The sequence below is a fragment of the Canis aureus genome, chromosome 25 (assembly GCF_053574225.1).
Source record: "Canis aureus isolate CA01 chromosome 25, VMU_Caureus_v.1.0, whole genome shotgun sequence".
NCBI lineage: Eukaryota > Metazoa > Chordata > Mammalia > Carnivora > Canidae > Canis > Canis aureus.
Genome location: NC_135635.1, coordinates 21,646,415 through 21,672,988, shown reverse-complemented (window position 1 = coordinate 21,672,988; position 26,574 = coordinate 21,646,415). Strand labels below are relative to the sequence as shown.

The following is a 26,574-nucleotide window of genomic DNA, read 5'->3' as shown; positions in this document are numbered from 1 at the left end:
AGGTGATAATAGGCCTGCTTTGCTTTTCAAATTAACTCATTACCACATAAATTATTTATTTTGATTCAACTTGAAGGTCTTTGTGTACCACATATGAAAAGTCCATACCTTTACAGTAATTCAGACATGGACCTGTCACATAACAACTCCTCAGCCAAAAGGACAATCATAATAATAAAGGGGAGAAAAAGACTTAGATGATATAATAGATGAGCTAAACTCAGGTGTGACTGAGCAAGTATCATTTCTCTTTAGACTCTGTGACCAGAATTAGTTCTCTAGAATTACCTTTTCACGGAGAGATTTTGACCAAGATAGCTTCTATTCATAATGATCTCTTAGGTCATCTTCGCAAAGCAGATATTACAAATTGTACCCCTCCAAGCCCCCACAGGAAGATGGGGAAATGCATAGATGAGGATGTGTGCTTTAACCCGAACTTCTCCCGGGCCAAGTGGAATTTAGGTCTTGAATGAAGAGATTTTTCTGCACTAATGCTGCCCATTGGCAATTTTTACTCTAAGAAAAAAACAAAGAGTAAAATAGTGAAGTTCTGGGGTTGTAGATTCCTAAGGCAAATAAAAAGGCACTGAATCTCTTCCTGATAATTTGATAAGCCAAATAAAACTCTCCTTAGTAGAAGTTGCTAGACATAAAAAGTTGTTGCTAGCTATAGTTTTGTTTATAGTGGAAAAGAAGCTACTATTTTGCACTTGGTTTACTAGAAACCAAGAAAAATTTTTTTCAATTTTTAAATTAATGTTCTGGGCTTTAATACCTATACATTAATGTTCATAGCATTTAGAGACAGATAGTTACAGTTTTGTCTTGCATCTCGATGTTCAATTCTGTCATAAACTCTGGTTGATTTTGTTTCCTTACATTTATATGCCTATGGCTTTTGGAATTTCTCGTTAATATTTTGCGCACTACATTTGGCTAAAACAATTATACTTTTTAAAAAAAGTATTATTAGTCTTGGATCTGCTTTGGACAGAAAATATTTTTAGGGATCCCTGGGTGGCGCAGCAGTTTAGCGCCTGCCTTTGGCCCAGGGCATGATCCTGGAGACCCGGGATCGAATCCCACATCGGGCTCCTGGTGCATGGAGCCTGCTTCTCCCTCTGCCTGTGTCTCTGCCTATCTCTGTCTCTCACTGTGTGCCTATCATTAATAAGTAAAATAAAATAAAATAAAAAAAAGAAAATATTTTTAGCTGAACAGCATTTTTAGGAAACTAAATACTTGTCTTTGTAAAACCATAATAGTGTAATCAGAGAAACATACAGCTCTGCATGGGTACCAACATTGGTATATCCTGGGTATTAGAGAATAAATAGGTTTGAAGCAGGAAGGAAAAGAAGCAGAAAAAATTTTTTGTAACTCTTAGATGTTTGCAAACTATTTATGTCAACAACATCGGAATGAATTTGATAAGTGGGCCCTTGCCATGAAAGCAAAAGTAGCCCAAGTCACTAAATGAATGGATTCATTTATCCATTTGACGTATGTGTACTGAATGCTACATATGTGCTGGGTAGACCATATGACGTCCTTTACATATACTGTCTCCTCTAATCTTCTAGCTCCTTTTGAAGTAGGCATGGTTGCTCATCTCACAGGTGATGGAACTGAGGCTTAAAGACATTAACTTGTCCAAGAGAGAAAACTAGAATGTGGTAAAGGTGGGTTTTGAACCCAAATCTGACAGATCTAGAGCTAAGATATATTAGTTCCATCTCTGTAGCCATGTGGCCCATTTTGCTGTAAAATTTTACATAGTTACCCTCTGTTGCCCCTTTATGGAGCCTTTTAGGTCTTAGATAACTTATGGTGGATATACATTGCTGAAATAATAGAAACAGTAAAGCTCTCATAAGAAACAACTGTGTGCCCGCCATCTTTTTGAAGGGGTTGCTGGGCATGACTAGTACAGTTTTTAAGGAGGAACATATCACCTTGAGCATTTATTGTTTGTATTTTGCTAATTACCATTATGTCATGTTTGTGGGAAAAAGAAGCGGTGATGTAAAGTCCTGTATTCTCCGTGGCTCTTCTCAACAACTGACATCTATCTATATCTACTAATTTATTTGTTGATAGTCTGCTTGTCCACTTCAAAGCATTGGCTCTACCAAGGCAGTGATTTTTATATCTTCTATTTGCTGAGGTGTCTCCAGACTGTCAAAGCGTACCCAGGCACATGGTTGGTACAAAATGAATACTTGCTAAATGAACAGAATGAGCTTATTTCTGAGATCTGATAGGGGGCTGCATCTATCTATCTATCTATATCATCTATCATCTATCTGATCCATTTCAGCTCAAATTGAAGAGTAAGTTATACTGGCACAGTTTGAGGTCATAGTAGATGGAAAAAATAAAACCTACTACAATTGCAGGCACATTATTTATGACCCTTAGTGCAAATTATTGAAATATTATTTTCTCTCTGTTATATGTGAAGAGCCTGAGTCTTAAAGACTGCATCACCTTCCTCAGCCTGGACAGCCATCTGCATCTTAAAGACTTTTCTCTAGGCTATGCCTCAGGAATGGTGCTTGGCACCACTCAGCATAGGAGAGGACACTTGCTGAAATGTTCTCCAAATTTCTGCAGTTCTCATTTCACTTACAGTGCTGTCCAGAATCCTCCATGGAGGCAGCCAGGCTGTGTGATGGTTATAAGCCACGCTCTGGAGCCTGGTGGAGCTCTCTCAGTTCTGTCCAGGGTCTTTTTGCTCTGTTACCCTGAGCATAACACCCTTCTGAGGCTTAGTTTCCTCATCTATGAAATGGGACTAAAAATAGGATTTTCATGAAGACCAAATGGGATAATTTACCAAGAGTGCTTAATTTTAATGCCTGGCACATAAAAGTGCTCAAATTGGCATTGAATGTCTAAACATCTAGACTTGATCATTAGTTTTTCTTATATAAATAGAAAGATCATGGCAAGTATCCACTGGTATCCACTAATACAAAGTAGTCTGCGTGGTATTTGTAACCAAGACAGTACATATGTTATCAATTTTAAACATGGTTAACTTGGTAATATATTCGTGAGCCCTTAAATATGCTCTAAATTTGGCCTACTCTAATAAATGTATAAGTGGTTTGCAATAATAATTATTATAGTTAATTACTACCAGTTACTCTCCAGCTATTTCTTAGGCATGATTATAGGCACCCTATTTACATTATCACTACACTTTGAATTAACCATCAAAAGAAAGCATTAATGTCTCTATAGATAAGGAAACCGAGGCTAAGAATTAAATAAATTTTTCCAAGATCATTTAGAAAAATAATAAAATCAAGCATCAACTCTAGTTCACAGTTTTCTCCCTGCACAGCCCTTAATTATACTTAGTTTCCTACTTGATTTTAACAGAACTAAATAATAGTTACCACTTGTTGAATGAACTGTTAAATAACGTTTCATGCTTTCGAGAGTTATTTTCACCTTTCTTACCTCGTCTGATTAGGAGGAGTATTTTTGAGTCCTTTTATCTTGCTTTTACCCAAAAATGTAATTTAAAATAATAACTATTACTATTATTATTATTATTATTATTATTATTATTATTATTTGGCCTAGATTGGTCAAATAACATTACCCACAGCAATTAATTTTCCTTTGCCTCAGTTCTTCAGCAAACTAGGGGTTAAACCATAAATTTCTAAAGGACAAAGATGGTATCTTATTCTTTCTAGTCCCAGCACCTACCTCAATAAAGGTTGTTGAGCTAAACTCAACAGTGGGGAGTAATACTGAAACTAAGGTGACCATTAATAGCAAGATCTGAAAGATTACACTGTACCAGTTCTTACTCCATTTCCACAAATTAGGAGATGAATATTAGGATTTGTCTCTGGGTCTCTCTGTTGCATATTTATATTTGATTCTGCAGGCTGTTTTCAGGGATTCCAAAGAACTAGGAAAGAGTAATGTGCCAAACCTTCCTCTTTAGATACAAACTAATCTCACTTGGTAACCAGATGCTTCTGTAAGAGAAGGGACTCAAAGGAGGCAGAGAATGTAGTAGAGGTGTGGGAAGGGGGGATGTGCTCCAGCATTTCTGGTGGGCTTGTGTCAGTGGATTGAGCACATCTCTTCCCAACCACGTGTTCGATGACTTCATGTTGATAGCAATGAATGATTTTTCCCTCCAGTGTTAAGGATTTGTACAATAGTAAAGACTAAATTTCTTTGTGAGGAAGACATTATTATAGCACATTATTACTTATAACAAACAAGTCTTTTATAGGAAACTGCTTGTCGGTGTATCACTATAGACCAGGGTCTTTCAGATGAGCCCCACATTAGGTGTCAGGATCTAGAAGACTAAGTTTTTAGCTTAGACTGGTGGTTCTCAAAGTGTTGTTTTAGGACTAGCAACAGGAGCAGTGGCGTTACCTGGTGATTTGTTAAAAATTCAATTTTGGTCTCCACCGTAAACCACTTGGATGAGAAATTCGGGGGATGGAGCCAGTTTTTACCAACTCCTCCAAGTAATTCTGAACCCCGGGCTTCAACTTTGTCTTACCATAAGGCCGTGTGGCAATGAGAATCTGGTAAAAATGCTTAAGTTATGCTAAAATATTCTCTACCATCCTTCTGAACTCTTGAGCCAATAAACACCCCTTAATAGATCTTCATGAAATGTTCTTTATATATTATTTAAATTTCTGATACATTATGTGTTCATCAACAATTCTCCTGAGACTGCATTCAATAGACAGATCGCAATATGTTTATCATTTGTTGAAGATGATTTCTAGTATCCTACCTTAAATCCTATTAAACAGATGAAAATCCACAGAAATTCTCTTAAGAAATATCCAGAGAAATACTTAGAGTTTTGCCACATCTCTCATTGATCAATTGCCTGTGCAAACATGAGAAGAGAGTTCATCTTGTTATTATATCGACTGAATATAAAGGTGAAAGTTGATTAACTTACAGAAATAGAGTCACATCTCAGGTACACAAATGAAAGGGTTGGGGTGGAAGGAGGAGAGAAACTTTGAAAGGCATTTGACAGGGGAAGGTTGTATTCCCCAGGTAGCCCTGTCAAGCAGCTCTGTTGACAACAAAAAGAAGAAAACAAATAAATTGGAGGTTGTGTGAATGTCGCAAGACCAGAATATAAATACATATGACACAGAGAGAAGTAAATATCAGTAATTCATATCCTCAAAAAATGTCTCAGGCTGATATCTTCTAGTTATGCCAGAATGAGGAGGCAAAAAATATATGTAGGTAAGTCTCTGAGACACGGGTCTGGCATTCACCTTTTATTCATAATGCCAACCCTTACAAAGCACCACTGCAGGCACAATAGGCCGACCAACAGAAACAAAGAGAATGTGTCAAGACTCAAGACTCATACATCTAGAAATGGATCTAACGCTCCGAGAACGTTTCATCTCTGTCTGTCTTTCCAACTCACAAGAGAGAATGCAGCCTTCAGTCTGAGCAAAGAATATCTTCAGATAGAAGGTGGAATTTAGGATGTAGGTTCTCTTTTTATGCTAAACAAATCGTAGAAACATGCATCTAAAAATTGATTTAAGATGATAGCGGTCGTTTTTTCCCCCTTAAAAATAAATCCTTCCAAGCTTGTCTTATCCATACCTACGTGAACTAAATCTTCACAGCTCTTAAAGCCTACCTGTTCTGTCAGCACTACTTTCCCCAGGGCCACCCCTTCTGAATTTGGCTTTGTGCTCAATGACACCACCTGTCCACCCCAGGCCTGAGTGTCTGGTCCAACGAGTGCCTTCTTGAAAACCTTACATAACTGCTTTTTTCCTGTTCCATGGGCCTCACCTCACCAAATCTAATGGAAGCCCTGGCCCAGAATCCAGGAATGTTGTTCCAGATAGACCTGGCGGGGCTCACTGCTCATTAGCATGAGCTCCTCCTCCCTGCCTAGGAAGTCAGAACACCTTCTTCCTGGAGTGGCCATGTCCTGCCAGCTCAGGAAACAAGACCCTTAGTCTGGCTTGAGAAATCTGGTTTCCTCCTTATGGCTATAAAGCCTTCAGTTTTAAATTTCAATAAATAACTACTCTTCTAAAACGTGCTAAACACCAGTAAACTGATAAAGAAGTATTGTCCAAACATACAAATCTGTAGGTAAGAAAAAGAAGGCCCCCCTGCCCCCACCTCCTGGAACCTACTGAGCCCTAGCAGAAAGCTAAGAAATGAAAGTGTGTTGAATTTATTCAGGCTTTATAGCAAAATACCCTATACAAGGACCTAAAAGTGAAATCCAAAAATCAAAAGGATAATCATCAGTTCCATAATATTTAGACATGATATACCACCAAAATTATAAGAAGTATGTTTGAGATGCTTTCCGTTCAAAAGAGTAAAAATTTTTTCACAATTGGGTAACTTCCTTGGCTCTTTTCTGTTTTCACTAGACTCTCTCTGGACGGTCCAGCATTTCTGATGGTTTCAGTGACTTCACGTATGCTGATGACTAACAAGGACTTCTCTCCAGCTCAGACCTTCCTGAGCTTCAGGCCCATGCATGAACTTTGAATCCATGTGGGCATCATTTTCCACTCCCATTCTGCTTTTCCTCTTGGGTCCCCCTAAATATCAACACCACTCACCTGGCAGCTCCAGTCAGGTAGCTGAGCACCTTCCCGGCCCCTCCCAACCCTGCAGCCTTCACATCTGGTCGTTTTCAGGCTCTAAGGATTTTGCCTCCCTTGTGTCGCTGAAACACACCCCCCGCCCCCTCCCTGCCCACTGCTAGCTGAGCTCAGGCACTCACCACTTCTCCCTAGACAGATGCACAGGGCCTCTCAGCTGGTCTTCCCTTCCCAATCCATTTTTCATAGCCAGAAGGACCATTCTAAAAGGCAATGCAGATTATACAGATCATACCATTTTGCTGCTTCAAATACCCTAGATGGAGACAGAAGTCATTTGTGACCTACCTCCTGTCCATCCTATAAACACATCTTTCACTGTTTCTTCTCCTATCCTATGCACCGGGGCTGTGGGAGTCCTCAAATGTTAGTCTATGTTTCTCCTTTTTATGCTTTTGTACCTATTAGCACTTTCTCTACTCTTCCTCACATCCCTCTTCTAACTAATTTCTGCTTATTCTTCAAAATCCATTTCCCTTCAGGAAGTATCCCCAAATTGCCTTTGGGTTGAGCACCCCTCCTGTGTGTTATGGCAGAGAAGCTCCTAGTAAATACATGGTATTCTAACTTCATTGTCCTCTCTTTCCCCACTGGGCTGACTGAGAAAGAGCTCTTTGAAGGCCAGGCTCTGTCTTTTCACCTCCCAATTCCCAGAGCCATGCACAGGGCCTAGCTAGTGTATGTTCTCCAGACAGTTCTGTTGATTGATGAAGAGAAATGCCCTAGAATGAGGAGCACCTGTGCTCCTTCTTGCTGGAACCTCACCTAAATTAAGGCTACAAAGAAGTAGATACTACTAAAGTGGGAAAATTTGGTCGAGCAAGGCACAAAGTCAGTTTTTAAGATGTGGGTCAGTTAGGCCTGATTATTGGAATGTGTCTCTCATGAAGAGGAGAGTCTTGGCAAGTGCCAACTTCACAATGGCTTCTAGAGACAAAGGCAGTTATGTGGAAGAGAGCTGGACCCTGTGCACTTGCAGGGAAATGCTAACAAGGATGCTTAGGGATTTATCCATCCACACACAAGCAAGCTGAGAAGCCTCCATCTGCTTTGTTGCCAATACACAGAGAAGAGGAGGTCTTTCTTCCATTGTTTCTGGGAGTTCTTTGATGTGAAAACACAAAGTACGCCCCTACAGGCCTTATCAAACTTATACCTCAATTAGATAATTTTTAAAAATGAATATTGGTGGGGTGCCTCGGTGGCTCAGGTGGTTAAGTGTCTGCCTTCCACTCAGGTCATGATCCTCGGGACCTGGGATTGAGCCCCATGTGCGGCTCCCTGCTCAGTGGGGAGCCTGCTTCTCCCTCTCCACCCTGCTCATGCTGTTGCTATCTCTCTCTCTCTCTCTCTCTCTCTCTGAAAAATAAATAAAAACTTAAAAAAAATGAATCTTGAGAAAGAAATCCATTCCTGCCTTGGAAATGTCAGCCATGTGTGGGCTACACACATGACTTCAGGATCATTACTTCTGCCTCTGCTGTGCTTTGTTGAAAAGTTGCCTCCCTGCATCCTACCTGCTTTGTTTTCTACCCAGATCTCTCCAGCCTGTGCCGTGCTCATGTATTTTAATGCTGTATCTCTGCACTAGGAATGGTACTATTAAGTTATCAGCCAGTCCTAATGATAGAAAAGCCTGTACTAAAGAAGGCTTGGCTTTTGGCTTCACGGCTCAGTAGAAACCTGAACAGCTCTCAACTTGGGAGCCCATGAGGGCACAAGCAACCTATGGATTATATAATCAGGGGGAGATTAGGCTAGAGGCATTACCTTGAAATGCTATGTTGGCACTGTAAGTAAACAGCTCTACTACTCTGGAGTATAAAGCTAGTCTTAGGGGTGGACATTATCACCAAACCAGCCATGTAATGACTTGCTAGGTGACACTCAGCTACCCTTTCAACATCTGTCTCCAGGAAACTTGTGCTTATCAGAACATGCAATTCTGTTGCTTATGGTTTCTATCCTAAAGTAGAACTTAGCAACATTTTAACATTTCCAAAATTAAGTGTGAATAGATGCATTTTGATTAGAAACTCAAAATCACATTTACAAAGCTCCAGCGCGTGCGCGCACACACACACACACACACACACACACGCACACAATCTGGTTTGACAAAGCAGTTGAGTATCTTTTCTCTCAAAATTGTCATACTTCCTCCCAACCTCCTTTCAGCCAGGCACGTCCCCTTCTTCCCTTTGTGGACACTCAAACACGGGGGTAGTATGTCGGGGATCCCTCCCTATCTCTCTATCTCTTCCTGGCCAGAGCCCTCCCGTTGGTCATGCAGTAGCCACCATGTGCAGATTCTGCTAGGACTACACCTTTCCTCTCTGCCTCTTTCTCTGACTTTGCCTGCATATCATCTCAGCTCTAGCCCACCTATATATTAATTTTGCTCTGATTAGTAAAATAATATTTTGATGTTCTCACTGCCAACCCACCAAACACCACTGCTTATCTTCTTGAAACATACCTTGAATCGTGTCATTTGTCTGGTCAAAAGCTTTCAAGGGGGTCCCATGACTTCCTAAATCAATCCTATAACCCTAGATTGTTAGTTCACCTTTCTGCTCTATATTTTATTACTTCAGCTACAGGTATATATTTGCTACTCTCCCCCACCCCCCACAATTGGTGCCAGCCTACCCCTGTGCTATTGCTTGTGCTATTCACCCAAACTAACTCATGTGAGTGCTGGTTTCATTATTTACTAGATTTGTGCTTCTGTTTCCTCATTTATAATATAAGGATCATGTTGGCACCTACTTCATAGGGTTTTGTGATGACTGCATGAGGAAATCCATACAAAAGCCTTAGAAGACAGCACAGTCAGTAGTCAGTAAACGTTAGCGATCATTATCATCATTATCATCATCCCTTTCAAGGACTATTTCAAATCCACCTCTTTAGTGAAGTCTTTTTAAATTGCCCAACTCAATGTTATTTTTTTCCTCTTTTTGTATTCCTCTGAATAGCATTTGACATATAATGCCCTGCCTTAGAATAGTGCGTGCACTTATCTTGGCCTCAACTGGACTGTACACTTACTGAGGTTGAGGAAATTTCAGTCATCATTGTGTACTCTAAAGGACCTCGTATAGCACCTGGCACATCAAAAGGACTTAATAAATACTGGCTAAATTGAAAGAAATTGATTTTACTATTTTAAAAACTTTGTTCCTCAAGCCGAGAAAGAAATAACACAGATAAGCAAATGAAATGAGCACCTCGATAACAAGGCTGTTACTGTTGAAAGACACTGAGATTGATGTCATTAGAATGCACGACTGGCCCTGATAACACCCTTTCGTCCATGTCCTCCCTTGCAGGTCTGCTTAGTGGCCTATCTTGGTTTGTTTATGCTTTGTGTCTCATATCAAGTTGACGAACGGACGTGTATCCAGTTTGCTATGAAAGTAAGTTGTCATTTTTCTTTCTCTTTTATCATCACGTAGAAAAAAGACCCACAAGTACAAAATAAAAGAATGCTTTTTAAGGGGTTGCAGATCTGATTATTTGAGAAATTGCAAAAAAATGTTTTAGGAGGGCATTCATCCAGACCCCAAAGGTAATGCGGATTTTTTTTTTAAGTCTTAATTTCCATGCACTAGGTTGGCGCAGAGCATATGAAGTCTGTCCTTCAATGCCCTTAAAAGGAATATTGAAAATTCATCAGTTCAGCAAAACACTTGGCCAGGGAAAAGGTGTCTCTATTAGTGCCCACTTCCATATCTTGGGGGTTTTTAGAATATTTTAATAGGGAAGCAGTCTAAGTGTATTTCCTTTTGTAGGTGGGGTCACTGAGACAGAAAAAGTACATTGGGTGCATCCAAACTATCTGTGCCAAGAGTCTGAGGGCAAAGGGGGGAGGGTGGGATATGCATGGTTTAACAAGTGTGCGTGTATGTGTCTTTCACATGCATATATATATTTTTTGTCTAAGATGGTGCATTTGGTTGGAACCAGTTTAAGTACACAGCATTTTCACTGCACCGTAGAGTCTACTCCAAAGAGAAGCATAGACACACCCTTTTAGAGTTTAGGGAGATAAACACCCAAATCAGCAGTCAGAGCTAGTAGAAATCAAATTCCTACATTTTCTTTCAACTACTTGTGGCAGAGAACAAAACATTTTCTGTAATGTTAGTTTGTTGAGGATTTTTTTTTGGTCCACTCACGTTGTTTATTTTTCTCTTATAACAAAACACATAATAACTGGATACTTCTTTGTTCAAGCAAGAAACCATGGCACATAAGAGTAAATCGACTGTATTATTTAGAAATTAGGAAGCTGCAGAGAAGATATTTTGTATTCTAGTATAATTGAAGCGGTTGACATAAAAAAGCAAAATGCTTATATGTACGTATATTTAAATCCATGTTGTAAAAGAGTAATTAATGGAATAAAAGTGTTCACATTATATCAAGTAGCCAGAAAAAGCTGGCTACACAAAATATATGGTGTGATCCCACAGAAATAAAAAAAAAAATACCTTTCAGTGCATAGAAAAAATAATTATCTGTGAGTGGTGAGAGAATAGCCACATTTTGCAGTCTTTTTCTCTAATTTTGAAATGTTCTTTAATAGATATAACTTTCCTAATTAAATAAGCGATTCTATTTTTAAAAATTGATAAAATTTCATGGATATGCCTACATTTGGAAATTTTACTTTTTCTGTGTGAGGTTGTTCCTTAAAAGAGGTCATGTTTATTTTTTTTGTAGAGGTCTGATTAAACACAGCAAGATTTAGTGATGATTTTGAAAAAAAAAAAAAAAATGCCAGAAAGCCTAGTAAGAAATGTCCTGTTAAATTACAGGAACCTCTTTCCCTAGGGTAAGAAGTGCTCTCCGCTGGGTTCATCAGCTTCTGTGAAATGCCCTCATTTCCCCTCCAGATGACCCAGCAGAGGCACCTGCCTAGCTTTAGAGACCCCCAAAGCCATCTCAACACCTGCACTTAAAATAAGGAGCAAGGACTAAAATAAAATAAAAATAAATAAATTAAATTAAATTAAAAAAAAAATCACTGCCAGGGTCAGCCAGGGTGCGAATTCCCCGCTAGGACGGTCTCATTAGGTACCTCCCGCCGCCCCCCCGCCCCCACCTGTGACAGACATTGACAAATAGGGAGGCACTTTTCTCTTCTCCCGGATGTGACCTTCCGTGATGCTCGCTGGCAGCTCTCTAAGGTGCCGCTACATTATCTTCGGGTCTAAAATGGGCTTCAGTCGATCTCCAGGTCTTCCAAAGGCACAACACGTCGGGGCGGGCTTCCCCTGCGCTTCCCCACCACTTGGGCAGGAGGCGGGGGAGGCACGAAAGGCGTCTTCCTGGGGTTTCTCACCAGCACAGCCGCGTTTCAGGGCCCGAGGACTGTACCCGGGCCTACGTCTTGCTGGGGATCTGTCCCCTCCTCTTCAAGACCCAGCCGGCCAGGGCGATCAGCGGAGCTCAGCGCGGCTCTCTGCACCCGAGAGGGCGCGCACACACGCGCGCACACTCGCTCCCTTCTTCCTAGAGACAACAGCCGCGGGACTCGGCTTTCCGGCTCAGCCCCCGCAGCTCCGTGGCCCGCGACGCCCCCGCCTTCCTCCTCTCTCCCGGGGCTGCAGCCGGTGGCCTTGGCCGGCCCTTGGCCCGGGGCGGGGCCTCCGGCCTCTCCGCGTGGCCCTGTGCTCCCGGGGCTCACCTTGACGGGTGTCACAAACGTGTCCGGCTCACGTGCTCGGAAACACAACCGGGCACACGCCCCGCGAGGGCATCTCAGGCGCAGGGGCCTCGCGCACACACGCGGGCCGCCCCCGGGCTGCTGCCGCCGCAGCCTCCCCGCGCGGGGCCCGGCCGCTCCTCCAAGGCCGCGGACGCCGGGGCGGCAGCCGGGAGCGGGCACCCGGGCCGGGGCGGCAGCCGGGGCGGGAGCCGCTGTCACATAAGCGCCGGAGCCCCGGCCGCCCCCGCTGCCTGCCCCCCTGCTTGCACCCCCGCCCCGCCAGGCGCCCCCCTCTCCCTCTCCCTCCCCCCGACCCGCCGTGCGCCCCCCTGTCTGTCCCCCCTGCCCCCCCCCCGAGCGCCCCCGGCCCCTCCGGGCGCCCCCCTCTGCTCGCCCCCCCTGCTCGCCCCCCCCGACCCGCCTGGCGCCCCCCCTGCCCCCCGCCCCGCCCCTCCCCGCTCCCAGACGCGCGGGACAGACCAACGCGTCCGGACCCCGCTTTTATCAAGAGATATTTGCCCGCGTGCCCAAGGTCATCGTAAACACTTTCGGGGATAGTTCCTTCGTGCCGCGTAGGGAACACAAGTCACTTGATTTTGAATTACAGATTCTAACCCAGAAGCTTGTTGCTGTCAGATGAATTAAAAGCCGGGGAAGGAAAAATGCTACAGCGCTTGCGGAGGGAGCCCAAGGCTGGGGGGCGGGGGGGGGCGGGTGGCGGGTCAAGCAGGTCTCAACGCGGTTAAGAAATTTGATTCTGTGGCTCCTTCCTGTTCCCTGGGCCCGGTGGTTGCAGGGGGCGGGGGGGGGGGGGCGATGTAGAAAGAGGTGCACCCAGGAAAATGTATTCATCATATTCAGCGGGACTCAGGGGCAGGGCTTTTGTTTGTGTTCTCGCTGGCTTCTAGCACGTTTAAGATGCTCCATTAAAATTGAGCAATCCCTGTGCTTGTGTAAATGTTTACATCCTTTCTACAAGCCAACTATGCGTTGTTATTTCCACGTGACAAAGAGTGAGACAAAGCGGTAGAGTTGATGTCCTGAGTCTTGCGAACTGGCAGCTCTTTCCATCTCTAGTAATTTGTTTATTGACTTCACGAGTACTTCTGTAGTGCTGCTGTGCTCTAGACACAACTCTACAGATATCAACTCTTTTGATCCTTAAAATAATACAATGACGGTAGGCTCTATTATAATCATCATTCCATGATAATCATACATGTGGGATTGATTAGTTTGCCCTGGGTCCCTAGCTAAGAAGGGGAGAATCAGGATTCCAGTGGGGGCAGTCGGCCTCCCCAGTTTCTGCTCCCAGCCATCGCTGTGCTGGACACTGGTTAAATGCCTTGGGCAAATCTTTTCATATTCTAAGCCTAAAGGTGATCTTTTAAAAAACAGGCAAAATTCTCATTTCAGCCAATGGATTTTTGTGATTATGAGAGAATATTATTTTTGCAACCATTCGAATTATTTACAGATTGAGAATGAGGGATCATTGTCATTGCTTCAAGATATTGTTCCAATGAACATTATAGAAATCTGCTAAGGATGTGCATGTGTGTTGGAGGTAGCAGGGGTATTATAAGACCTCCTCAGTTCCATCCATTGATGGCAATAAAATGCGTAGACAAAATTCCAATTGGGGCCATTTTACTAAGCAGATGACTCTCGGGTGGGAAATTATCCCTTTAATTTGGGCCTTCCCTGCTGGTAAAGGCATCTATGTACCCACATTCCCAAAGCAAATAGTTCCCAGTTCCATGCTGCCTGCACTGGAAACATGGTCCAGGTACACACACCTTCCCAACACCAGCGGCACTATTCAATCTGGCTCTTGGTATTAGGAGTTTGAAGTCAATGGTCAGGTCTGGAGATTTCAGAATAACTCAGAATATTTCAAATATTCTGCCCCAATGGTCCCACAAAAATACACCCATACTTTTTAGCCTGAGCACTATAATGTTTGCAGAAAATGTAGCCACTGAAAATGTAGAGAAGGGGTATATTTAATATCATACGTTGGCTATTTTCCTTTTACATTTTTTAATGGTGCCCTTTAAAAAAAGATTTTATTTATTTATTCATGAGAGACATAGAGAGAGAAAGAGAGAGGCAGGGACACAGGCAGAAGGAGAAGTGGGTTCTACGCAGGGAGCCTGACATGGGACTCGATCCTGGGTCTCCAGGATCACAGCCTGGGCTGAAGGTGGTGCTAAACCGCTGGGCCACCCAGGCTGCCCCTGCCTGTTTGTATTAATCTGCTTCCTGTCCTCCAGGGAGACTAAACGTGTTGAATAGAAGTTCTTCTCTTTAGGTTCTTGAGATAGAAGACGTTCCAATAAACTGTTGCACAGATGAAGTGTGGGTTCCGACTGACAATTCTTCAAGTGATTTGAAAAGGAAGAATGGTTTGTGTGTTTACAGTATCTTTGATAAGAAGATCCAAAGTATCCAGGCACTCCTGGGCTGTGCAGCTGAGCTAAGACACCGTGGTTTAGCCAGTGCCACTCTCTTTCTGTGCCCTCAGTCAGTCTTTCAAGCAAATGAGATTAGGGCACCAGCACACATGCACACACATACCATGCTCAAGAGAGAAAAGAATACTTTTTTTTTAAAGTATTCTCTATTTCAGACCTGAAGGCACTTGAAATTGTCACCATGTGGAGAATCACTCATTTGGAGGACTTTCGTACCCACGTTCTATAATCGTAGATATGTGTTTTTATTTTAAATTATAGATCGTCAAAAGTGGAGGGAATGCATAATCTTTTCAGAACTACTTTAATCTTAACCTGGACATGAGTAGAGCTACTCTTACTTTGAGGAGTTCACATTCACCAGAACTGCTCAACGAGCAACTTTTGACTGTGGTATGCAAATCTCACACTAAGAACTGGATTCAGTACACTAAGTCTCAACAGCTGGGGACTCTGTTCCTTATCTAGACTCTCGGCAAGTCAGACCATGAAGAGAACCATTTCTAGGAGGTGAGTGGAGTCCCAGGAACATCTTGTTCTATAAAGTGGTTTATGTTGTGACAGTGTCAACAAGCGCTCACAAGTTTTGATCAACACATTTCAAGCTCAGGTCTTGCTCAGGGATTCCGTGGTTCTTTATCAGCAGAGTTAGAACTTGAATCAGACTTTTACGGCTAAAAGGCTATCACATAGGCCAACAGTATTCAGAACCTCTTGGCAGCCAAAGGGCCATTTCGAGTTTATTTTTATGCTCAGAAACTACGTGATTATAGGTGGACTTTGGTTGAGACTTGTAGGTGATGAAGCTGACATCAAGTCATCTACCTTCTGGAACCATAATTTTGTTTTTCCAGCAATCTCCTACTGGGGATCCCGGCATTCCTAGACACCGGGTGGCACTCACTATATTGAACACTGTCGTTTTTATTAACCCATATTGCTAGTTGATCAATCGCTACCAATTCTGGCCAACACAGTGTTTACATTGCAGAAGTGTATTCTTTGCTTCCTAGTCTTTTGCAGTCTTCAGATGAGCAGTTTTTGAGGTCAAAAACAATCACAGCATGCCTTTCAGGGATGGCTCTTGAGTTTGGGATTCATCTAAACTACAACTGCAAACATCCCACAGTCAAGCTAATGTTGTTGGCTCAATGTGGGAAAAGTGCCCAACATCTGTAAGGCAAACAAAAAATATGATCAGGGCTTAAGGATTGCTCACTAACAAATCAACCTGCAGCCATTCCTGTGTCTTGGGTACTCCGTTCCTGAGGAGAGAACAGCCCCGCATCAGAGAACTACCCGCGAGGGAAGAGAAAGAATGGCTTTTGTTAATTAGCTTTGTCAAGAGTCATCCAATGGTCCTGTAACCGGAAAGGTGTTTCTTCTGCTTTCTTGCAGCTGTTGTACTTCCTGCTGAGTGCCGTGGGCCTGACGGTCTGCGTGCTGGCTGTGGCCTTTGCTGCCCATCACTACTCACAGCTCACACAGCTCACCTGCGGAACGGCCCTCGATGCCTGCCACTGCAAGCTGCCCTCCATGGAGCCACTCAGCAGGACCTTTGTGTACAGAGATGTGACTGATTGTACCAGCATCACTGGCACTTTCAAACTCTTCTTGCTCATCCAGATGATTCTTAACTTGGTCTGCGGCCTTGTGTGTTTGTTGGCGTGCTTTGTGATGTGGAAACACAGGTACCAGGTCTTTTACGTGGGTGTCAGAATGTGCTCCCTAACAGCTTCCGAAGGCCAACAGCAAAAGGTCTAACATTCTTGCTCAGAGGTGGGAGAGGAAATAGCACACTGAGTAGCTGAGGTCAAATAGGAGAAAAGAAAAGAGAAAGAAAGGGAAGGAAGGAAGAAAAAAAAACTGACAATAGCTAATCATCCCTGTTCTCAATGAATATTTTTGTATTTTTTCAGGAAATAAAAGCATTTCTTCAGATTTCTATAGTATTTTTAAAAATTTTTACAGGGAGAATATGATCCAAATTGACTTTGGTTCATTAGAAGAGCACAGAACAGGGAAAGGATGGCATACGTCTATCTTTGCAGTCTGGAGTTTATTCCTAATACAGATTTCCCCCATTTATCTGAAAGGAGGGCGTTCCCATGAAAACTTTCATAAACTGAAATGCTATAAAGCAAAGGAGCTGTTTTGTAGAAGCAAAAAACCCAAAAAACAAAAACAAAAAAAAAAACAAAAAAACAAAGACAAAACAAAAAACCTCTTCAGATTTCTTTCGATTAGTGAAAGCATGTATGAATGTAGATGTTTTCTAAAGCAAAGTGGCATCATAAAGCAAACTTTCAGACAGCAGGGAAAATGTGTCCTCATTTTAGTCATTGTTTGTATAATCTTTCCCGTTAGTTGAGTTTATGCTGTGAATGGGCATTTCAGGCCCATTTGCTAAATTTCACAGTCTTTTCCAGAACTTTCCACCTCCCCCTTTATCTTCACTAAGCCTTGGAGGAAGGGGGCAGGGGTGGGGTAGAGCTGAACAGCCAGCCAGGTTGACTCTCTCTATTTTCCCTGGTAGAGGTGTCTTCAAGGCATGAAACAGCTCAAAAGGAGCAGAGTAGAAAAGGAAGAGGCTTCTCAAAGGCTAAATAATTATAAACACCTGGGCTGGGGTGGAGACAAATTTCTCTTCAGCTCCCTTAGTTTGGCTCCCTAAGTAGATCACTTACTAAATGCTTTGGATGATTGTCCGCTTCTCAATAATTGAAAGTTGGTGGTAGTTGTATTCTTAATGATGTAGAAGGCTCAAAAATAATTACATTATGCTTCTATTCTATCATCTAAAACAAATCATTAAAACTAATTTCTACCTAATTGTTAATTATAATTATGCTCCGAAGCCTACTTAATGAGCCCTGGCTGTACTTACGTAGCACCATCAGAGAAATTACTCTCACAAGAGAGGAGGCTTAAAGATTCTTTCTTCGGAAAGCCAAGCTTCACAAGAGAGAAGAGAAATTTTTTTTTATTAATAGCTCAGGTTAAAAATACTCATTTAAACAAAAACAAGAGCATTTGTAATGGGCCATGTTTATACAAATAGCACATTTGTGATACGTTGTAAAGTATCTCTTGGCAGCTAAGTACTTTTGAGGAAGATTGGGAATGCCGATGTTCCATTCATAAAAGTGTATCTGACGTCTAATCCTATCATTGACTTGCATGCACAGTCAACCTAGAGATTTCAACTCCTGTTTTGAAGTCCTGATTTGAGCATCTGCCCGCTGACTTGGAAGGCAGTTTTTATTTTGTTTTGTTTTAAGTTACCACGACTTACAAAAAGCACAGGTACCCTGTGGTGGGAGTCTTTTCTGTCTTATTATCAAGTTCTGAACAATATCCATGTTTTAAAGAAGGAGCTCAGAATGCAAATTCATGCAGCATAAATGTTATCAAGGTCTTTCTCTATTAGCATGCTTTAGTGAAATCAGAGATTCAAGATAATAATTGAGATGAATTTGCCTCTCCACATTGCCTATTGATATACTCTGCGAGTCATGAAATTCAACCCTGAAAGAAAAGTGTCTTCTTGTCTGCCTTAAAAGATAGTTGAACAATCCCACTGATTGCGACAATAGTGTCAATCTCTACACCATATAAATATCCAAGTAAAAAGAAAAACATTAAGTCAGTTGGAGGACTGTAAATAGCTTTTGTGTCCTCCAGATAAAACACCTGATTAACAGATGTGAAAACCTTTTTATGTATTGACTCACTTTAAAAAATGGCCTTCCTACACACGAACTCAGGCCAAGATTTCACATTGGAGGGCTTATGGGTAAGACTCTGGCGCAGAGGTTTGATCACACACAAAAACTACAGTGAGAGAACACCAAGCATCCTGATGATGACCCGAAAAATACTGTGTGCTGTTAAAAAACCAAAAAACACCAATAACTGAAGCCATTCTGCTTTGGACCGTTTCCTACATAAAGAAGAAAATAACCGAGAATCTGAAATATTGTAGCTGTTCTATAAAGAGTGAGAAACTCATGATTTAATGTTAATTGCTATGAATCAGGCACCCCTGGAAGCACACCCTGCATTCCTTTGACAACTTTTTATAGCAAACACTACACTACAGGTTTTATGTTAGAAAATTAAAATTAAAAAAAAAAAAGAAAATTAAAATTCTGCACATCACCAAGGTGCTTGATGCTTTACAAACAATTCACAGGGTATTTCAAATGGTAGAGAAACTTTAGCTTATGTGCTTTCTTTTTCTAAATGTTGCAGCCAGGCAGGATTGACCTAAGTTTGATAATAATGAGGTGATATAAATATAGATATAGATATAGCAGGGATTTTGCTTTTGTATAATTAAAGCATTCTTAAATCCCCAGAGGGGGGAAAAATAATTGTAAGTGAAAGAAGGAACAAATAAATAAATAAGGAAAGACACCAAGAAAAGATTCCCGTGCTGTGAACTCACTGAGTATTGATACGTGTAAGAATTGTGTTGCATGAATAACAAACTGCTTTGCGCTGGATTTAAAGTATTTTGAGGTTGTGTTTTGCAAATATTGAAGTTACAATAACGGCAACAGAAAAGGAACAGATACACAGCTTTACACTTAGCAAAATGTTACAGTTAAGATCTGACAAGGAGCCAAGACGGTGACTGTCTCTTCTAAACCATAAAACAGTAAGATTTGCGCAATCCTCCTCCTCTTCCACCTCCTTCAGGAGAATTAAATGAATCAAGACTTTGGAAAGAGGGGAAACTGCCGGGACTTGGCAGTACTTGAAATAGGAGGAATACAGCAGCCTGAATGTACAGACTTTGCAACCGAGCCCACTCGATCGGGCTGTGCTCTCACGTGACCACCATCTGTGCCTCCCTCGCTCGGTCCAAATTTGTGGAGGCAGCTCCTTGGAGCCGGGCCTAAAAATATAGCTACACCAGGCCCTAGAAACTGTAGTCAAGTAAGAGGCCCGACTTGCTGCCCCTCTTCGAATTGGAGTCTACCCGATCTCCTCGGAGGGGCTTCGAGCGGCGCTAGCGGTGTGTCCTGACAGCGAGGACCTGCTCTGGGTGTGCTCTCTGGCCCCGGCCAGGCCATCAGCGTCTCTAAACACTCTTGTACCCCCCCCCCCTTGCATGCACTGTATCTGAAATATGTTTATAGATCTTCAGGAAAGGGAAGGGTACAGGGTATCCAAGGAAGGTTCTGGAGGACAACGGTGGGGCAGTTATTCCATCAAGAACACACGTCGAAGTTGCCCTGAAAAACCAGCCCTACCCTGTCACGAAGCCCACCTTCTGGGGCCTAGTGAATGCCTCTACACCGTTGCTAGGTGGCCCCTGGTTCCCACAAGTCACGCTGGCTGCCGTGTTTACTGTGCTCCAAGAGCCCTGTCATGCTTCTAGATGTGCGCTGAGCAGCCAGGACAGGGCTGGAGAGGGCTGCTGGCCAAATATCTGGACTCCCAGTGGGAAGCATTGGTTCGGATGAAATCTCAGTGTGTCAGCCTGTGAAATGGATGCCTTGATTCCTTTCTGCCGATTTTCTAGTACTTCATGATCTCCAGTGATTATCCCCCTCAAAAATATTGGTCTGCATTTTGGTTGTTGCGGTTTCATTTTTCTGGCATCGATGAAACAGTGAATGGAAAACAAAGTGCTCTCCCCATGTCTGAGGTGGTGTTTTTCAAGGGGATGCACCTATGCAGATTGTCTTTGTTAATAAAATTTTTCATAATCTCTGAAAACACCGCGTTTGGATGTGCTTTGAAGTGCGTTACACGTGAACTTGTCTACATAAAATCTCTCCGATTAGTGTTTATTTCAAAATTCCAGTTTCGGAATAGATGAGAACTAATATTCATCTTGACTCCTTTGTTCCAGTGACTGTCTCTATTTTGGTACACCGCACCCACCGTGCAAGTCAAGGTTATACATGCTCCTCAGGCAAAGAGAACCGGAGCTGAAAAAAATCTTGCAGAACGTACTCAGAATGCTGATTCTTAATTCATATCTATTAACGTCAAGTAAAGCTTGGCCTAGAGAATGGAATACATGTTTGAGTGCCACATGTTCAATCATATCCTACATTTAATTATACAGAAAAACAGACGGCCTAATTCCATTTCAAATCTGAATGCAAGGACTCCTTCTTATGAACTCTGAGGCAATTTAAATAGTTGATTATACTATAAAATGCAGTGGTTCTTTCTGTTTATTTAAGTTAGGAAAGCTTTTAGAATAAGAAAAGAAAAGAAAAGAATAATGACTTAAGATACTCTCTCAGAGGTGGATTTCTTTTTTTTTTTTTTAAGGTTTTATTTATTTATTCATGAGAGAGGCAGACCCACAGGCAGAGGGAGAAGCAGGCTCCCTCTGGGGAGCCTGATGCAGAATTTGATTCCAGAACCCCGGGATCACGACCTGAGCTGAAGGCAGACACTCACCTGCTGAGCCACCCGGGTGCCCCTGAGGTGGATTTCCTATCCTCAGTGTTAGGGTTGCAGGTCTTAGGGGTGGAAATCTGATGGCTGCTTTCTGGCTACTTGACTTTAGACCAACCATTTAATGTTTAGCTTCCTCATTTGTAGGGAGGAGAAAAACATAACTGCCTCACAGTACCATGGGGAAGGTTAAATGAAAAAGCACTAAACAAAGAGACTTGCTCGGAGAGACCTTGCGAAACATTTGGTTTCTTCCATCCTTAGCTGGGTTCTGCATAGCCTGTGACGCTTCTCCTATCCCCACATCCAACTAGAAACATAGCTCTGCTTTGCTATCCCCTTCTGTAACTCCCTTTTTATAAACCAAGAACATTAGCAAAGGGGCCTCCAACAGAAATTCTGCTTTTAAAATAAGATAGCGCCAACTCTTACTGATGATAGCGCATGGGATTATGTGCTGGTTGGATCCCTATTTGTTGGTTTACACAGCTGGATGTTTCCCAAATGTGGCCATCTTTTCTCATTTCTTCTCACAGGAAGGAGTAGAAGCTGAGGCATTTCTCCTGACTTTCATGTCACTTCGAATTTACTTTGATAGAAGCGTGCTTAACCCCAGCATTTTAAAATGAAGCTTTATTGAGCTTTGGTACATTATCAGCCTCTTGTATTTTGGGTTGTGATGTACAACCCCTCATTTATTTAAAAACCAACCATCAACCACCTTTGGTATGCTCAACTCTGTGGGTCACTGATTCTCATTTAAAAATCATAAAAAGGTCTATTTTTGAGCATGGTCAGCAAATACCATCTAGAGCTTCATTCTCCAGATTGGATATGAGAACACTCATATGAATCTTTAAATTTGTGGCAAGTTACTGAAATTATACAGACAGAAATCTACTTTTTCCCTTGCTAGAGTCTATCTTTATAATTCATAATAAATTGTTATATTTTTTCATTTGACAGATTCATCTTTTATAAGTTAGACTTTATGAAGTACAGGACTAATATTGGCTATTTTACTTTTAAAATTAAGATTGTCAGCAAATAAAAATGAAACTAATGTATGGGAATGCCAGCCTGAAGACGACTCATTCTTTCCCTTCTTTTCAACAAATATTTTTCTATGTTTCTTGATCCCTTCCAAAGAGATCTTAGAGGTCCTCAGAGGAAGTCTTTCTTGTTGTTGTTTGTTTGGGAAGGTCATCAGAAAGATCCTTTAATCAAAGGGATATGGGACATATGCTCATCTGTTATTCTTGGGAAAAAGCAGATACCAGGGACATAATCCAAATACACAGATTTCAACTGAGATATGAAGTCTTAACATTTAACAAGGCTCTCTGATTTGGGCCGGGGCGGGGGGGGGGGAGGGGGATGCAGAGGCCTGAAATTCATTTGTGACACCTGTGTTGGACTTGCCCCTTCTACATGAAAGCCTGCTGGAGAAGGAGGTGGAGGCTTCTGAGGTGGGGTCTGGCCCTACATGCTGCTGCTGGGAATTGTGGAGGAGGCGTGGTTAATGCTCAATGAGAGAGTTGAACAATGAGCTGTCCATGGCCATTTCTAGGGTCTCTGAACCTGGAGATTTAGGACCACGCCTCTCTCTGGGTGGGGTGCTCTGCTTATTCTTTCTATCCAGCCCCCTTTTCTCAGAAGCCCACACCTGTGTTGCCATTGCCTGCCCAGGTATGACTAGGGAGGGCAAGAGGATGACTCTCAAGAATCACAGGGGGCTGTGGCACTTCTGATCAGAGAAGATGACTGTCATTTCACGCAATCCATTCCCAATACTCTCCCTATATCTTCCTAGGCATGTGTTTTATGGACTATTGGTGACCCAGGGAAGGCCTAAAAGTGGTGTGCTGGCCACAGTGCATTATCAGAGATAGAAGGAATAGAGTCCAAAAATTATGTGATTAAGGTTGTCACTAGCTTCAGTGGATTTTTAAAAAGATTTATTTATTTACTTATTTATTTTAGAGACACAGAGAGAGAGAGTGAGGAGAGAGCCAAAGCTCAGAGGGAGAGGGAGAGGGAGAGAATCTAGGCAGACTCCCTGCTGAGTGTGGAGCCCAATGCAGAACTCGATCCCATGACCCTGAAATCATGACCTGAGCCAAAATCAAGAGTCAGCCGTTTAATGGACTGAGTTATCCAGGTGCTCCTCAATGATTATTTTTAATTCTCTTTCACTCAGGATAGAATTAATGCGCTCTTACAGAATAAACGACCCTCTGGTACCTTTTTGGGCAAGAGTAGATTTTTAAGCTTTCATTAATTTTTTTCCTAGATTGCAACAGAAACGACTATATAACTAAAAAAAGAGCTTACTTTATTTTAATATACAGAAGCTTAGGACCAGGGACACTGAACATGACTCTCCAACCAATGGCTGGGAACAGGAACTGAGGCAAATGCAGGGAAGAATGACATCATTAACATATTTGGGGACCTAGTGTGACCCTCACACTCACCCATCACTAGATTTCAAAATTGCTTTGGATAATTCTGGAGGAAGGGACCAGGAAGGCCACCTCCACTCCTGGGATTTCTATGTCTCTCATCTCCTGGGCTCTTTCACCCTTCCAGAGAAGACACTGCTGCCCCTTCCCCACCTCATCCTCCAGCAAAATCTGCCCCACTCCCATTTCTCTGACAATCAACTCAAGTATTGTTAACTGAAACACCGGGGGTTAAAACCTTAAATACAGAGATCCCTATAAATATTCTTTTCATTTTAGTAGGATTTCCTGAAGCTCAGAAAGCTTTTTGGGTCCAGAAAAATGAGGCATGATGTAGGGATGGGGTGGAGGGAGGGAGGAACTTGCCCAATAGAACCTCAGACTCAGTCATGTAGGCAGCCACCTACTCTGTCTGACCAGAAGAGTCATCGTCACAGAGCCAGTGAGACTTGGAGAACGTTGCCCAGTAGCCCCAGCTCTGGCTGCGGCTTGGGAAGCTGTGTGGGTCTGCTGCTGGTTACAGCTGAGCAAATCTCTGCTCCAACTGGTTGAAGGGAAGCATCTAGAAGTCTAAGGGAAAGGGTTTTTCCTCCCATGATTTCAGAGGGTATTTTACTGTGGGAACCAGAATGAGTAAAAAAAAAAACAAAAGCAGGGGGGTGGGGTGGAGAATTCACGCAGAACCTCTTGGCCCCTAGTGCCCGGCTCCGTGAGCATTACTTGTGACAACTCACCAAGGTTGACTAACTTTGCTCCGACCCCCGGGCTTCTCTATTCATCCCACACAGAACACCCTCAGAGACTGGCTTGGCTTCACGTTGCTGCCCAGAAGAGGACGTGTCAGGCAATAAGCAAGGAAAATGCTCATTTCTTGTTGAAAAAGTCCCAGATTGTAACTTAACAGGGTGATCTTTTTTTTTTTTTTTTTTTTTCTTTTCAATTTCCAAAATGTGCTTTTCCCCCAGAGTCCTTGAGCACAAACCTGCGGTTTTCTCTCTCCTGGGTTTTATAGTCTATCTGCCTCAAGCCAAGAGACTTGGCTCTGCTCCCCCTGAGTCAGAGTCTCGGCTGGTAGCTGAACCCAGGAAGCCCTGGCCCCACATCTCTCCCTGGAACCACCAGACCACACAGCCTCCTGAGCTCAATCCTTTGGCTGGGTATCCTGCCTCCTCTTTGTTTGGAAAGAGATGTCTTACGTAACTGCACAACCTACTAAATGCTCCATTGTCTTCCACTTGGGAGAGCTCAAAATAACCCATTAGTGACTTATGACTTATCACAAAGATAGAATCTCTTACCCACATCTCCACAGCCCCCGTGGAGCAAGCCTCACCTATCTTAGATCAATAATCAACAACGAGACTTAATGACTTGTCTTTGGGGAATCATAAGTTCGGGACAAGGTGCAGGAAATACAAAGCCTGGTTGATCTATAGGTCACAGTACTTTGCTCGAGCAGCATATGAGAGTCATTTGTAATTCGAGATTGAGACAGGCATAAACAATTCTGATCTGATGATGCTTTTACTAATCTGATTTTGATAAACGCCTGATGAAAATGGAAGGGGTCTGGTCATCAGAGGAGAGATCCCTGGGGCAGGGAAATCAGTTTCTCTTACCTCACAGGGCAGGGATTTATTCTGAAAGCCCCTGTTTATAGTCCACAATGCCCAGAGCTGTGATCACTGCCCTGGACTGCGAGAGCCTTCTAAGCATAATGATAGAAACCCATTGGATAAGGTCTTCTCTTCCTCCTTATTTTCTATGAATCTCTGATCAGCCCAGTTGGGAATTCTAGTAATTACTTTAAGCTGGCACCTCTAGAAAAAAAAATATACCTCTTAGGATTCAATTAAAAATGAAAAGAACCTCTGTCTGTATGATGTTGCCAAGGAGTCTTCACTGTATAAGGCAGGGGTGTAGACCGGGATGAATAAAACACTCTGCGTTAGGTGACATTTCCATCTGGTTCTGCTGCCAGAGCAGCCCTGGGGAGAGGAGCTGGAGAGAGATGGGGGCCAGCCTTCTCCAGCCTGCTCTCTTCTCCATGGATCTCATAGTCTTTCAAGGATCCCTAAAGACTCTTCTTTCTTTCTGCAGCAGACGTTTTCTCATCGGGGAACAGCTACGTGATTAGTTTCAGGTGGAGGCACATTTCTCTCCCTGCTCAGTGACATGTGTGTCTTCAGCAAAGCTTTCAGAGAGGGTCCCTGAGCTTGGGGAAGTGCAGCCATCTCCAACTGCCTTGTGAAGCATACCTAAGGAGCATGGAGAGAAAAGGTGAGGGGCTGTCTTCCCTGGCTACGGCTGCCCCCCTGCCACTTGCCTTAACACCTCATATCCGCCCACCGATCCACCAAGTTCCATGCATGGATCTCAGGACAGCGGCAGCCAAGCCAAGCACGGGAGTTGCTGTGCTGAGCTTTGTGGCACGTGTGGCTCCCGTCTCATCCTGTTCAGCTCACTGAGTTAGAAAAAGCTCAGAGTACAAGGGAGCTTCCCTTCTGGCTTTCCAAGAATGATTTTCACAAGGCTCTGTGAAGCTCAAGCTTCTTGCAGAAGCCACTTGCCTACATTACAGGGCAAAATTTTAAGGCACATAATTTGGAAACCATACCAGCTTTGAAATAAGAATAAGAATAAACCTCCTTTGGTTTCCTATTTCCAGGAAACAAGGTGGAGTTCAAATCGACGGCAAGTGAAAAAAATTGGATCCTTCCTGTTTTATTTGAATACAATCTGCATTCAAAAATGAGTGGGAACTCTTTATACCAAAGGAGTAACTTGGAAGGTGGTGAGTGCATAACATAGCTCGT

The 26,574-nt window shown here is 42.8% G+C and overlaps 1 protein-coding gene across 3 annotated transcripts in view; it reads left to right on the top strand.

Moving 5' to 3' along the window:
- The window catches only part of SSPN (sarcospan), a 36,998-nt gene extending 16,401 nt beyond the window's left edge, over positions 1-20,597 (top strand). For 2 of the 3 annotated variants that reach the window (XM_077870672.1, XM_077870676.1), the window contains exons 2-3: positions 10,007-10,093; positions 16,266-20,597. In XM_077870672.1, coding sequence (XP_077726798.1) covers positions 10,007-10,093; positions 16,266-16,631 — 453 coding nt within the window. In that variant the 3' untranslated portion in view covers positions 16,632-20,597. Of the gene's footprint in view, positions 1-10,006; positions 10,094-14,704; positions 15,118-16,265 lie in introns of those variants that run through there. The other variant, XM_077870673.1, reaches the window with a different exon arrangement.
- The last annotated feature ends 5,977 nt before the right edge of the window (positions 20,598-26,574 follow it).